The sequence below is a fragment of the Helianthus annuus genome, chromosome 14 (assembly GCF_002127325.2).
Source record: "Helianthus annuus cultivar XRQ/B chromosome 14, HanXRQr2.0-SUNRISE, whole genome shotgun sequence".
Lineage (NCBI taxonomy): Eukaryota > Viridiplantae > Streptophyta > Magnoliopsida > Asterales > Asteraceae > Helianthus > Helianthus annuus.
Genome location: NC_035446.2, coordinates 56,960,646 through 56,974,451, shown reverse-complemented (window position 1 = coordinate 56,974,451; position 13,806 = coordinate 56,960,646). Strand labels below are relative to the sequence as shown.

Here is a 13,806-nt window from a genome sequence, read left to right as displayed (position 1 = left end):
TTCTTTTAACTCTTTTACACTCAATGCACTTAAAACCGATAGAATCGGAACTGATGCCGACTTAATACCCGATCTGTGGTTACGTTAGCTCAAGATCCGATCCTATCCACGAGGTTCATCAGTTTTGGGTTAAACAAGAACTCCATCTCGAACAGTTCACTAATCAGGTTTGGGTGATTCCTATCCGATCAGGAGAACCAAGTATTGATAAGTTTCCGATTGTTTGACTCGTTATAAAAAAGCCTCGATAAAACGACAAACCATAAAAAACAACCAAGTGTAAGACGAACGGGACGACCAGGACGGGGTGCCGTCCGATCGGACTGCTGTCCGAACGAACAACCACCTGAATGTCCGGGCAACCGATCGGCTTGCACTATGGGTCCCACAATTTATCACTTTTTCTAATCCTTGAAGTTTGAGTATTGAACGAACTGTTGTTCGATCGGACTACCATCCGATCGGATTACTCTTCGGATCATGAGATACTTGGGCTTTAACACTTAATCGATCTTTCAACATGTTCAATGCACTAGGAACGCCACCCGATCGAACTGCTGTCCGATCGAGTGACATTCTGCTGTGAACTTGTTTTCTCTAAGGTGCCCAACCGATCGGGTTGCCGGCCGATCGAACGACCGTCCGATCGACCGACCTGAAAGGTAAAGGTACTTCAAATGTTTCAAATGCTACAATGAAAACTTCAAAAGTCAAACCATCATACTCAAACACATCCTTCTCATAGGAAGAAACAATCCACTCGAACAGTCATCCGATCAGACTACTGTTCGACCGGACAACTGTCTGAACGGATAGTCACTCACCCGACCAGCCGTCCGATCGACCAGCTGTCCTACCCACCAACACTTATCCTCGTTTTGCACGTCACTTATCGTTATTCTATCGACTATTCAGGCTAACCTTACTCTCAAGCGCTCCCTTCAATCCATCCAACCGCTGTGAGTATACTCGATCCCTTTTTGCTTTAAGCACTTTTGGGTGTTACATACGTTACTTATACGAAATCACATCGAACACACTACGCAATATTTTAAACGCTAACCGTTACCGCATGTATTACGTGACTTAATGAATGCTTGTTTGTTATGTTTACACATGGAATGCTGTCTACCTGCCTTAACAACGATAGTACTATAGTTTGGACTCAGCACCCGCTCACGCGGGGGTTGTTAAGGACAATTACTTGCATGGATTACAGTAGTGATTATGTATTGCGAACCGCCTCGGGCAGTCAACCCGCAGTCATTGGTATCGATAGATCCATGTCGATAATTAACATGCTTTATTTTCCTCTGTGTACGTGCTGGTTATGCGTAAACTATTTCGAACTCTATATGCTATTATCAAACTTGTATACTCGCCTTTACACTATGTGTATTGACTTTTATTTTAACGTATGTGACAGGTAATTAGGACGCTATTTTGCTAGGAAAGCGAGGCTAGAATAAGCTTCTAGAGTCCAACAAATAGTTGTCTGTAGATCTCAAATCGAGGGTCTCTAGAAGCAGATAAACAATTGGGCAATTTTTGTAAAATCTGAGTTGTCGGAATAAAACTATTTGCCTAGATTTTGTCTGTAATAATTTGTTTACCTTTTGAGACATGGAATGGGACATGTTACTTTAAATTGATTGGTAATGATAATTGTTATGGAAACTTCTGGACAATCTGTTTCGCTCAGTGCCATGCCCCGATGATTCCGCCATCGGTTGGGGTGTGACAGATCATGACTTGATTGATGGTTGGGGAGATGCCACATGGAAAGTGACTTAATCTAGATCTGCATGTAAATTATGCCATCACCGTGACTTTAGATGAGTGCTCAGGATGCTGCTACGTCACATTTGGTTGTAACCGAATGAGGCCTTGCACGATGATCATTTAATGCTTCTAGAAGATGTACAGCTGTGAACCTGTGATCAGTCGCCACGTGTCCAGTTTGTTACAACAGAAAAGATTCCTTTTGTTCACTTCCTTATTTCTCCATGCGTGCGAATATGTTTGAGACTGAAGACTTTAGTCGTTCTAACTTCAAGCTTAACCGTATCCTTGCGCGAGCCCCCACAAGGGTGTTAAATGAATATTAGTCTTCTCAAAGCTTCAACGCATGGTTGTTAAGGATTAATCTTCTCAGGTCTGTTCAAATCGCATGCGCGAGGCGCGCAAGACTCATTTTAGATGATCCCGGAGTATAATGATGGCATGGTCCTCTGCGCTGGCGCAGGGTTTCTGGGACCATACCCCTTTAGTCACCCTTTCCCTTCATGTAATAAATCTCATTGAACAAAGATGCTTTGTAACACTAAAATCTAAAATCACACGTATACATGATATGGTCACAAAAATAAAATTATGTTATTGGTGTGTAGGGGATGGTTTATTGGGGAACACTAAAAAAGTGGGGACCCGACTCAAACGAGCTTCGACTGGACTCATCCTAGCGGCGTTGGAACCAGAACCCTAATTCGGATCTCCAGGCCTAAATTCCAAACCCTAAAGCTAAACAATCGGCTAAAACCTAAGCAAAACCGTACAATCTAAACTATAAACCCTAAAGCTTAAAGTTAAACCTTAAATGCTCATTATTGGCCCTAAAACTAAACGCTAAAGCAATACCCTAATATAAGACTATAAAAGCCAAACCCTAATATATTTAAGGTTCAGGGATTAGGAGATCCTAATTAGGGTTCGACGAACCGGTTCAAACACCACTTTAATGAGTCCTGTCGAAATTCGTTTGAGTCAGTTTCCCACTATTCTCACCCTTCCTCACTTTTTAGTGTTTCTTAATCAACCTATACATTTATTATAAACATAAAAAGTACATTAAATTTAGAAGTTAAAACAAATAAAACACTTAAAATAAACAAAGAAAAAGACAATACATTTGTTGACGTATAAAGCAAAATAACAAAAAACTTGCTTCAATTCAATCGGCAACAAGATTTTGGTCTTTCCTTTTACCCCTTTGTCTTCTCATTCTCTTCTTCTTCACAATCAAACTCCCCAAATTTCTTTTCAATTACGTTTCTCCATCAATTTAGCTTCAAAACAACCCTAAATTCACTTCAAAACTCCACAATCATCGTCACAAATCTCTTGCATTCTCTTAATTTACAACGTTGAATTTCACCCTACATAACGCAAGATGGATTGAGATTGCTTAGCGAACAAAACCCTAATTCAGAGCTATGGAAGGTATGCACACACTTTTGACCTATTTGTTTAATTCGAGATCAGTTCAAGTGGATTTTCAGTTTTTGTTGTTGAATTTCTGTGATTTGGTCTTATTTTCAACTTATAATTTATATGAAAACAGTTATTATTGCATTGAAAATATTTATCTGCATGTATGTGACAATACATATGAGAAATTGTTGTTAATTTATGATTTTTTTTAACAAAGTCCAGATCAGTTTTTGTTAGAATAATACTAGGTTTGATCTCAAAGATCCTTTTGATGTATATTGATTTGGGATTAAGGGGGTGTTTTTGTGCATTTCAGATAATATATATTTATGTTTGTGTAATTAGGGCAAGAAAATGTGTTTTATTTATTTTGGTTTAAAAAGGCGTGGCTGATGCGTGAGGCGAGGAAAGCGCCTCATGTACTTCTGGGTCAAAATATGATCAAATTAGGGTTTGTAGGAGATTGATATGTGAAAAGGGTAAGAGGGACACAGCTTCTGGTTGTAATTAAAGCTTATTTAGTTGTACATAGAGCAACGCCTCGCCCCTTGGGTTGTGGGACCTAAACGATGTCACGCTTTTTTTAAAGCAAGCTATTTATCTTGCTTGAACGTGGGGCTATCTTTGGTTACTTGAAGATTGTAAGTGAGTAGTGGTCAGCTTAGGCACGTAAAATTATTAAATTTCCTAATCAAATTTGGCATGGGAGGCTGGAAAGAAAATAAAATAAAATAAAATAAAATATAGCATAACTGTTATACTCTATTTCGTCTGAAAATAGGTGATTAATTTAGGGTCATGGAGTCTATTGCTTACAGTTAGGTGTTGATGTATTGTGTGGGTTGAAATGAATGCCCTTGTTATACAAAACTCCATCCAAGCACAATGTTTTATGTTTAACAAGCCATCTTCCCCTTTAAATGGTAAACGTCAAAGAAACATTTGTTGGAAACTATGCAGAATAGGTTATTATTGTACTGACACTGTGAGGAGCATAAGTAGTATCTAATTTGCCAATTGTGTGGTTTGCAAATGAAATTTAATCTATGGCCACATTTAGTTAGCGAAGCTTTATTCATATGACGTGTCACACGTGTTTATAATATCAAACTCATGCTTATAATACGTTTGAATGCTTCCATATCCGTATTTCAGAGTATGTGGCACCTGGGTCGTCATTGTATTTGACATTTTGGACTTTTCAGTATTAAGCATATGATCTAAAAATTGTCACCATAAATGACTCGTTTTTTAAAAATTGCCATAGATTAAATGAACTTTAATAGTGATTTTTAACAGTTGATGAGTATAATGGTCAACTAACTTTCCCACTCTCTCCATGAAAAGTTGACACGTCTCCCTATAAAAGTAGCTTTTTGCTTGTTCTAGCAAAAGGGTAAACTATGGAAATAAATTATCTGAATGGTCCTTTATTTGGTCTATTGTTTCTCAATAAGCATGATTAATACTGTAGAACCTCAAGAAGTTCATACAGATGAGAATAGAGCTCTTCAAGAGAAGAAACCGAAGAGAATTGTCAAGACACGAGCTCAAATTGCAGCCCTAGAGAACTTCTATAACGGTATGCTTATTCTTACTTTTTATACGAGAATAAAATACACCTTGCTTCTGCATTTCTTCGTACAATATATTAGCTTATACTATATAATAATGCTATAACCAGAAATTCTTAAAGAAGTCTTTCTTGTTTTTTATTTTTTATTTTATTTTGCAGAACATAAATATCCCAACGAGGCAATGAAAGCAGAACTTGCAGAGTCAATAGGATTGACGGAAAAACAAGTTTCTGGGTGGTTTTGTCACAGGAGATTAAAGGACAAAAAACTACCAAATGATGAAGTGGGCCTGCACGGAAAACAAGATCGGTCAAGTGGTGTCATACAGGATCGTGGCAGTGGACTCAGACAAGATTCATGCGGCAGCACTAAACAAGGGGATAACAAACATTATGATTTAAAAGAAGTTGAAAGTAAAAGATTTACAACTGAACGCCTACCGGTAGAAGTTCCGTTTGACCATGGAAGTCAACATAACAATATCATGAACATGGAGGATGATGATCATGATGGTGACGACGATGATGATGACACATCTTCGGGAAGTAGCTCACCGTTAAAGGATAATTTCCATCATCAAAATGTGGACCGATTAGGTACATTAGCATCAAAATATCCAACTCTCGACGATTTAAAAAGTGTAAAGGTCAGGGCCGGCCCATCAGGATATTTAAAGGTGAAAGGTCAGGTAGAGAATGCGGCAATCACAGCTGTCAAAAGGCAATTGGGAAGGAATTATAAAGAGGATGGCCCACCACTTGGTATTGAGTTTGACCCACTTCCTCCTGGTGCATTTGAGAACCCGGTCAAACTTCCAGTCAACCGTAAGTCGTAATAGTATTATTTTTATTTTTTTTAATGATTCTTCTATGTTCTTTATTCAGTTATAACTGCTTGCTTGTGAGTCCATCTTGCTACCGTTGTTCTACGGGTTCTAATATGTTAATATATGTCTTCCGTTATTTAAAGTAGTCCTAGTTTGGCTTCTGAGGTCATATTACCACATTGTTTTTGGATAAAGTGCATGTCCTGGTGATTTTTTACTCATAAAAATAATAATAATAATAATAATGTATACTATGTTTTCCGTTATGTATGACTTGCTGTTATGCTTACAGAACCCTACTATGTCGGAGACCGCACTGCACTTCATCCACTGGAGGGATCTAAAACTTTCCAACTTCCTAATGGAAGCAAGGTATGCATTCGTCCTACTTTCTAGGGAAATTTAGGAACTTCATTTGAGCAAATTCAGGTTATTGTTTCTGCTATTAAGAAAGAATGGTGGTACATGTACGTTAAGAGCATAGGTATTTAATTGCCTTGTATGGTACAATATAGAAGCATTGAACATTTTCTCCGAGGCATCGGTTAGGTAATGGGTCAAACAGGTAAATGGGTAGCTTCTTGGGCTGGCCCAAAACACTTTTTGTGCAATGTTTAATACTTAGTGTACCACACAATCAGACAATTACTTCAACAATGATCTGACTTTCAAATAAAGTTATTCAGGCATCTAAAATATACCTTTTGGGTGAATTCTGACCTGTTTGGCACCTTTTTTATGCTTATATTTTTTGTATTACTTGTTTGACCCATTGGACTAAAACATAGCACGGATCGTCCCATACATAAAGTAAACATGTTGAAATCGCCACCTCATGATCATTTATGTGTCGCTTCTTTTTGGCTCGTCCATTTGTGTAAAATCTGACATTTATCCCTTTTCATGAGCCAGATACAAGACAATGTTATATCAGGATTATTATGTTATCATTAGAATATTATATTGTCTATTCTCAGATGCACGAAAGATACAATCCAAAGAGCTATGATCCCATGGATTTAGATGAATCAGCAGGTTTAGAGATAAGACATGCATCCAAGTTATACGAAAAAAGTCAATACAAGTCAGCACCTCCTATTTCTAGGCATAGTAGACATTCTCTATCTGATCGGAGTTTGCAGATGGCGGTATTAAACGATGATTCTGCTGGAGAAACGTCTGTCCATGACCGCCAATTTCAGCCGAGAATAAAACATGGTCCAGGAGTAACTCGGCGACCAGATTCTTTATCTAATCATCATCTAACTGGCTACGCAAAAAATTTCGATGGTAAGAAAGCAGAGAGTTACATACGTAACGCCCCTCCAAAGGTTAATTATAGAGACCGTGTTGAACCTTTGACTTCGGATTTCTCGTTCAAGCGTGGTGAAGTTCTTCAACTTGAGGACGGAGGGCTGTCCAGAAAGGCACCTAAGGTCTAAACTATTTATTCTTCTTCTTCTTCTTCTATGCCATTTTGTACAGGTGGAAAAGAAGTTATTGCTCTAACAAATGGTTCATGTATGCGACTTATGTGTAGGATGTCGAATTTAATAGAGAAAGAAGAGGAATCGATGAATACTCCAAACTGGTTTCTCCAAAAATTCGTCCCGGAAATGAAATGAGGGTGAGTCGCTGCAGTGTGCACCGGTCCTTCATTGCATTTATGCAGTCGAAATTCTGATTTGAAAATCATTAATTTGTATTTTATCAATGAAGGTTACTAAGAGAAGTAGGGGCGAGTTCATGCATCCGAGGAAAGAGGTGTTGGTTGACTTTCCTCCTATAATCAACAAGACTAAAAGGTTAGTGCTTAAACTTTATTCAACCATTTTCACTAATTTATCAACTATTTGTTATTTTTATGATATCAAGATAATAGATTCATGGGGTACTTCACGCAATAGGACAAATACTTTTGTCCAATTTAAAAAGTTACAAATAATAATAATGTGTTAGATTATGATTATGTAATTTACAACAATAACTTAAATCTTTGAATAAAATGATTAAGGGGTTGTATGCATTAAATATAGACATAGGGTGACTTTATATACCTATTTGACCCTTTCGACCCACTTTACCATTTTGGCTAAAGTTTTTATTTTACCCGTTTGAGATTAAAAAAAAACTACAAGGCAAATCGGCCCATTCATAGATGAGGTCACAAAATGGGCGAGTGAGGTAGGACCCACAAATACTTATCTGTCGACTTTCTAGAAGTTTTATAAAGAAGTAAAGGACGTCTTGTTAAGTATTATTTAAATGACTATATTATTACAATATGGCATTCCAAGTTCATAAAACTGAAAAATATGATTCTATGCATTTTCTGACACGATCACGTACATTCTCAGGTCAACTGCGCAGATGACCTCTAGTTTTAGTGATGATGAAACTGCGGAAACTACTTCTTCAGGTGATTGAGAAGTTATCATGACATGAAAGTTATATCTAGTTGTTTAATAGTTTAAGGTCTGGGAGGCCGAGGTTTGAAGTTGAAACTGATCTATCGAGCTGCTTGATTTTTCCTTTTGAAGATGTATATATCATCGGGTTTTGTCCAAATCCATGCTTATGAAGCTTGATTGTTTAATATTATATGTGGACATAACTTCATGATGTTCATTTGAAGCCTTTTTGTTTAACGGTCAACATGCTGATGAAAGTAGAAAAAGATGAAGCTATGTGCAACTTATATTGCATGGTGTACCAAAAGTTGTGTTAAAGATATGGGATAGACTACATTTTAGCATTTATTATTGTGGCAATGCTTGGTCTGGTTTTGAAACAAGATGAAAAGGCATATCATATTATGGGAGCATGAACATGGACATGTCAAAAAGCAAGGACACTTTGATGTGCCCACAATTATGCTTTTTGAGCACTCCTTAGAAAATAATAACTTATTTGTCGATCCATATGGTACTTTTTACAATGTATGTACCTATATATACACACATTTTGGCTGATTTAACACCAATTTCAAGTAGAAAAACACAAGAATAACGCGAACACTTATATATCAACGATCACTTTTGCTACAAGTTTTTACACATAGCTATTTTTTTTTTAATTTCATAGTAAGGGGCTGTTTGGCAACATCTGAATGGTTAAGTGCTGAACTTGTAAGAGGTCTGAACCATTAAGTGTTGAACCAATAAGAGGTCTGAACCATTAAGAGCCTGTATAATGCTTAACCGTTCAGATGCAAATGTCTGATCAATTCAAATTAGAGGTCTTAACCATTCAGACTCTGTATAAATTCTAACCATTCAAAGGCAAATGTCTGGACCATTTAAACGTCTGCTCGTGAAACAAACAGTCTGAACCATTAAGTGCTGAACCAGTAAGAGGTCTGAACCATTAAGAGCCTCATTAAGAGGTAAACAAACAACCCCTAATCTTTGTGCAACATATATCTTCTAATAGATATGTTTTGCAACTGGTTTCTTCTTTGATTTGATACTTTTTTAACAGTTTACATTTTTCAAATTTATATATATATATATATATATATATATATATATAGAGAGAGAGAGAGAGAGAGAGAGAGAGAGAGAGAGAGAGAAACGGGACCAGGAGAAAACGATTGGAAGTGTGAAAACAGTGAGAACGGATCTTGGCCGAACACGTGGCAGAGGGGCGCTAAATGATATACAAGGTACGATTTTCATTGTGCAGTTTCCGCCCAATAAAAGGCGTTTTAAATTCTTTTCAAACAAAATTCCGAAAATTTCCGTGTTAGTTGTTACCTCCTCCCCAAGCTTTCGAAATCTATGGCGTGTAACGTGGATTCTGATCTACAGAGTAATATTTGAAAATGGCGTTTTATTTTTTTGATGTTGTTCTTCATATATTCAATATTTGTAATATTTGAAAATGGTGTTTTATTTTTTTAATGTTGTTCATATATTCAATATTTGGCGTTTTCATTATTAATCTCAATTATCGTTTGGGATCTAACATGTCCGTCAACAACGTCAATTTTATGGTCATGTCTGGGTTCAAACATGTGGCGTTGCATAACTCCTGTAAGAAGACAAAGTCTCTGTTCGGTCATGATGTTTTCAATCGGGTAGGCCTCCTGCTCCCCGTTGTTCCATACAACACTCACTAAGTCTGTGTTTTCATCATAACGCCAAGATTGGATGACTTGATTCATAATTGAATTTGCAAGGTACGGACCAAATTTTTTTGTTAATCTTCTTATAACCGTCTGTTTTTTTCTCACAGAGGTTATCAAGAGGAATGCCAAGTGCTAGGATCCCCCTTTGAACTTCTTCGTCCAAGTTCAGTATGGCTTGGGCGGTTCAGAGAGAGAGAGAGAGAGAGAGAGAGAGAGAGAGAGAGAGAGAGAGAGAGAGAGAGTCACAAGAAATGTGGGGTGGTTATGGAATGACAATTATTTCCATATTTAAAACAAGCTAAATGACATATCTACCCCTGATTAATTAAATAATCCTATTTTTAAGAAACACATATTACCAAAATGCCACCAAAATGATCTCAACCATTAAACACACCCATTGGATGGCCCAGATCGCTTCCTAGACTTTCTAGGAAAAACATACTTTCCGTAGGATCCTCACTCTCTCTCTCTCTCTTTATATATATATATATATATATATATATATATATATATATATATATATATATATATATATATATATATATATAGGAAGGGTGTATAGAAAACTTATTTGTGCTAAGAAAACCTAGGAAACCAAATCTATAACCATTGATCAAGATCATCCAATGGCTCATAAATTTTGAAACCTTTTTGAATTAAATTAAATAGAAAATGATGAGGTCAACAAAAGTACTTGAAGGGCATATAGGTAAAATCAACTATAATATTAGTACATTATATATATTATATATTAATAATGATTTGACATGCATGAAAGGAGATGAAAGGAGGCACACAAATATCAATGAGAAATAATCAAAACCCCAACCTCATTTCAAACATTTCAAAAGTCTCAACCAAAATTCATCTCTTTCTCTCTCAAAAACGTTCGATCTTCCCAAAACCCACAGGAGAAGAAAATGGGCACCGGAGAATATAATCTGACCGGAGAAGAAAGTCTCACCGGAGAAGAATAAAAAGGTGCTACGCGCAAAACAAAATAAAAACAAGGTGTGACGGTGAATCGAAATCCCTAGATATGAGATCAACATTTCAGTTGTTATCGTCCGGTAAAAGTCGCCGGAAATGGAAGAAAGCAAGAACCAAGTGCAGAAGCAAGTAAGTTTCATTCGGTTTTTTATCAGTAGGTGTTTTGATCGGTGATGATTTTTGTTTTTTTCCGATCGATATGTGTTTTGATCGGATAAATGTTTGGTTTTCTGTTTTTGTCCGATCGATCGGTGTTTTGGTCCGATCGGTGTGTGATTTGATCAGTGGTGATTTTTGTTTTGAATGAGACTAGAAAGTGTTAATGTTGGTTTTTATGTTTTTTTCCTATCGGTAGGTGTTTTTTGGTAGAAACTGTCTCGGGTTAATGTTGGTTGAATGAGACTAGGAAGTGTTAGTTATTTTGAGTAGAAACTGTCTTGGGTTATTTATTTATTTTTGGATTGCCAACTGCACGTTAAAACTATTGATTTGTAACAATAATTTGGTGGTTCGACCGTGTATGGGATTGATTTGTAACAATAATTTGGTGGTTCGGCCGTGTATGGTTAGGTTAAAGTTACGTGGCGGGAACAACGGCGAGTTCAAGAGGTAGGTGTTTTATCGAAATTAGGTAAACCTGTCTTATTAGGGTTCGATGTGTTAAACATTGATGAAGGTTGTAAAATCCGAGTGTTAACGTACGTATTTTGTGTGATTTATCGCCATTTATGTGATTATACATTTGGAATATGTTAACTACGTGTGTTTGTAATTTTACAGGTTAACCGTGTAATTCGATGAAGTTAGAACGTTTAGTGATGAAGCGGAAAGGCCGAAGTTAATAAACATAGTAGTACATGGTGTTGTTCGGGATTGGTTTCGGGCCGAATGCTAGCTTGAAGTTGCGAGCAAGATAGAAGAATGAAGTCTAGGGGGCCAAGGGAGCTTTGATGCTCAAAGAACGCGAACTCACATTTTGATTACTAGTTGTAAGGAAGTTGAGGGGCTTGATAGTCAATTGTTCAAAGTTGAGAACAACAAAAGATTCCAGCATCATCAAAGCGTAACTTACGTTCGGTATGCGTAGCTTACGGTTGCATGTATGAGTAAATATATCTAGTAAACAAAAACAACAGAACGTTAGTACCGTAACCTACGGTGAGAGACCGTAGGCTACGGTTGCTATTGTGTGGCATATGTTTGTTTGTAGTGGATGGGAGTTAAAAAGGTTTTCTTTTATGCGGCAAAGATTCACATGAGGGCAAGTCAAGACCATCAGCAGTTAATATATAAAAATCAACATTAATCATCACGTGGACTTTGGCAGCATGAGAGGATCACACGCATACATAACAACAACATCATGAGCCGACTTCTTTGATTGGAGGATTTTTAATCAAAAGTCAAGGTCATCATCACGGCTGACTTCAGTCAAAGATCACGTGAGGGGACTTGGTTCAAGAGTCTGACATCATCATTCATCACTTGAGGCTTTTGGTTTGTGGAAAAAGGATCTCAACAGAAAATAATAAGATTCACAAGGGTAGCCGCCATAGAGGACACGGATACAAAGAGACAAGGGTTTTACATCATCATTTAATTAAAATCATCATCATCTCTTCACATAAGGAACGCAGACCAAGGGGGGTCTTTGGGGGACATCACATGCACATGAAAGTTAGTCAACAACTTCATCATCATCGATCCATTCTAAGGTAGTGGGCTGACATATGCATATATTTGATGGCATAGAAAACTTGGTGGATCTCTTTGAGTGGGCCGTTATCACAAAAAGTCAACAATCCCATCATCACTATGGGCCGTCATTTGAAGGGAGTCACATGTGACTTGGAGACATCTTGGGCCGCACATGGGTTTGAAAAACTTATCTCGTGAACAAGACTTGGAGAACAGAGGGTTTTATTTTTAATTCGAGATCGAATATCATCATCTTCGACGGCAGATACAGCCGTCACATCCGACAGACGACGAAGATCAATCTTGTAACATGAACGGCTAGTCTTTTCCGGTTTCCTCCGGATGGAAGGTTTGTGTAATTAGGTACTTTTATGTGTTTTTAACCATTGTAACTTGGTGATCTAAGCATTCGATGCTTTTCACCATGGATTTAATTGACTCATTGTAACTGGTTGCATTTATTTAAACCTTGATTTCTAAGCATTCAGTTCCCGAGAGTTCTAGTAATTGGGATATATTTGACATGGGGTTAGGGTTTGTAATTGTAATTGATAATCATTCGATAACCTCCCGTTATGTATTGACCGGAGTACTTAGTCGCTGGTTATCACAATTAGTTAATTAGGTTAAACATTTATGTCTATGTAAATGTTTTGATTAAACACATAACTGAACTTGATTGCAAAACCTGAAATCTGGAGGAACCATTTTCTCACCTATTGATTTAAACCTTAGTTTTTATTCGTTAACTTAGACAATTCTCTCAAACAGTCAAACTCTCAATTGATTTTTATTTCTTAGCATTAGTTAATTAAATACTTAGCATAATAACACTTTCCACAATCCTCCTCTGGTTCGATATCCGACTTACTCTATCTACATAGTTTAGTTGGTTTTTGCATGTCCTTAACGACAGACATCAAAATGGCGCCGTTGCCGGGGAGGCGTGCGCAAAGTGTTTAGTGTTAAGTTTTAGTTTAAAAAAATAAAAAAATAAAAAAATAAAAAATAAAAATCCAAAAATAGTGTCAGTTTTGTTTTGTTTTGTTTTGTTTTGTTCAGATTTATGCGTGGTGCTTGTGTTTTTGTGTTTGTGCAGGATGAAAGATCTTACAACACTCTGTGGCTCTTCTAGATGCATTTTGTGTAGGGAACCACTTCACCCGTGTATCGGTTGCCACGAGGCCCGATTTAGACGGGAAAGAGCGAAATTGGCAGAACCACCGATGCCTTGCTATGATAATCCTTCCCCTCCACCGTATTTCTATGACTCTGATACAACGGTGGAGGATGGTTATTACTCTGACGGATGGGATCGGGACGAGGATGCTTATTATGAACCAAGGACGGATGGACAATGTTTCTGTTGCGGT

General features: G+C 37.2%; 1 protein-coding gene across 1 annotated transcript; it reads left to right on the top strand.

Annotated features, from left to right (window-relative positions):
* The first annotated feature begins 2,908 nt into the window (after positions 1 to 2,908).
* Positions 2,909 to 8,398, top strand: LOC110908338. The gene is made up of 8 exons (XM_022153263.2): positions 2,909 to 3,219; positions 4,685 to 4,792; positions 4,946 to 5,611; positions 5,906 to 5,985; positions 6,591 to 7,049; positions 7,154 to 7,240; positions 7,333 to 7,418; positions 7,971 to 8,398. Exons 1-8 carry the CDS (start codon positions 3,213 to 3,215, stop codon positions 8,038 to 8,040), a joined length of 1,563 nt encoding a protein of 520 aa, XP_022008955.1. The 5' UTR covers positions 2,909 to 3,212; the 3' UTR covers positions 8,041 to 8,398.
* Positions 8,399 to 13,806: the final 5,408 nt, after the last annotated feature.

Excerpts from the sequence above, each read along its gene's own strand:
- LOC110908338 (XM_022153263.2), top strand. Across the intron at positions 4,793-4,945 it reads CCTAGAGAACTTCTATAACG|AACATAAATATCCCAACGAG; the intron begins GTATGCTTATTC and ends TTTATTTTGCAG. Across the intron at positions 7,241-7,332 it reads GTCCCGGAAATGAAATGAGG|GTTACTAAGAGAAGTAGGGG; the intron begins GTGAGTCGCTGC and ends TTATCAATGAAG.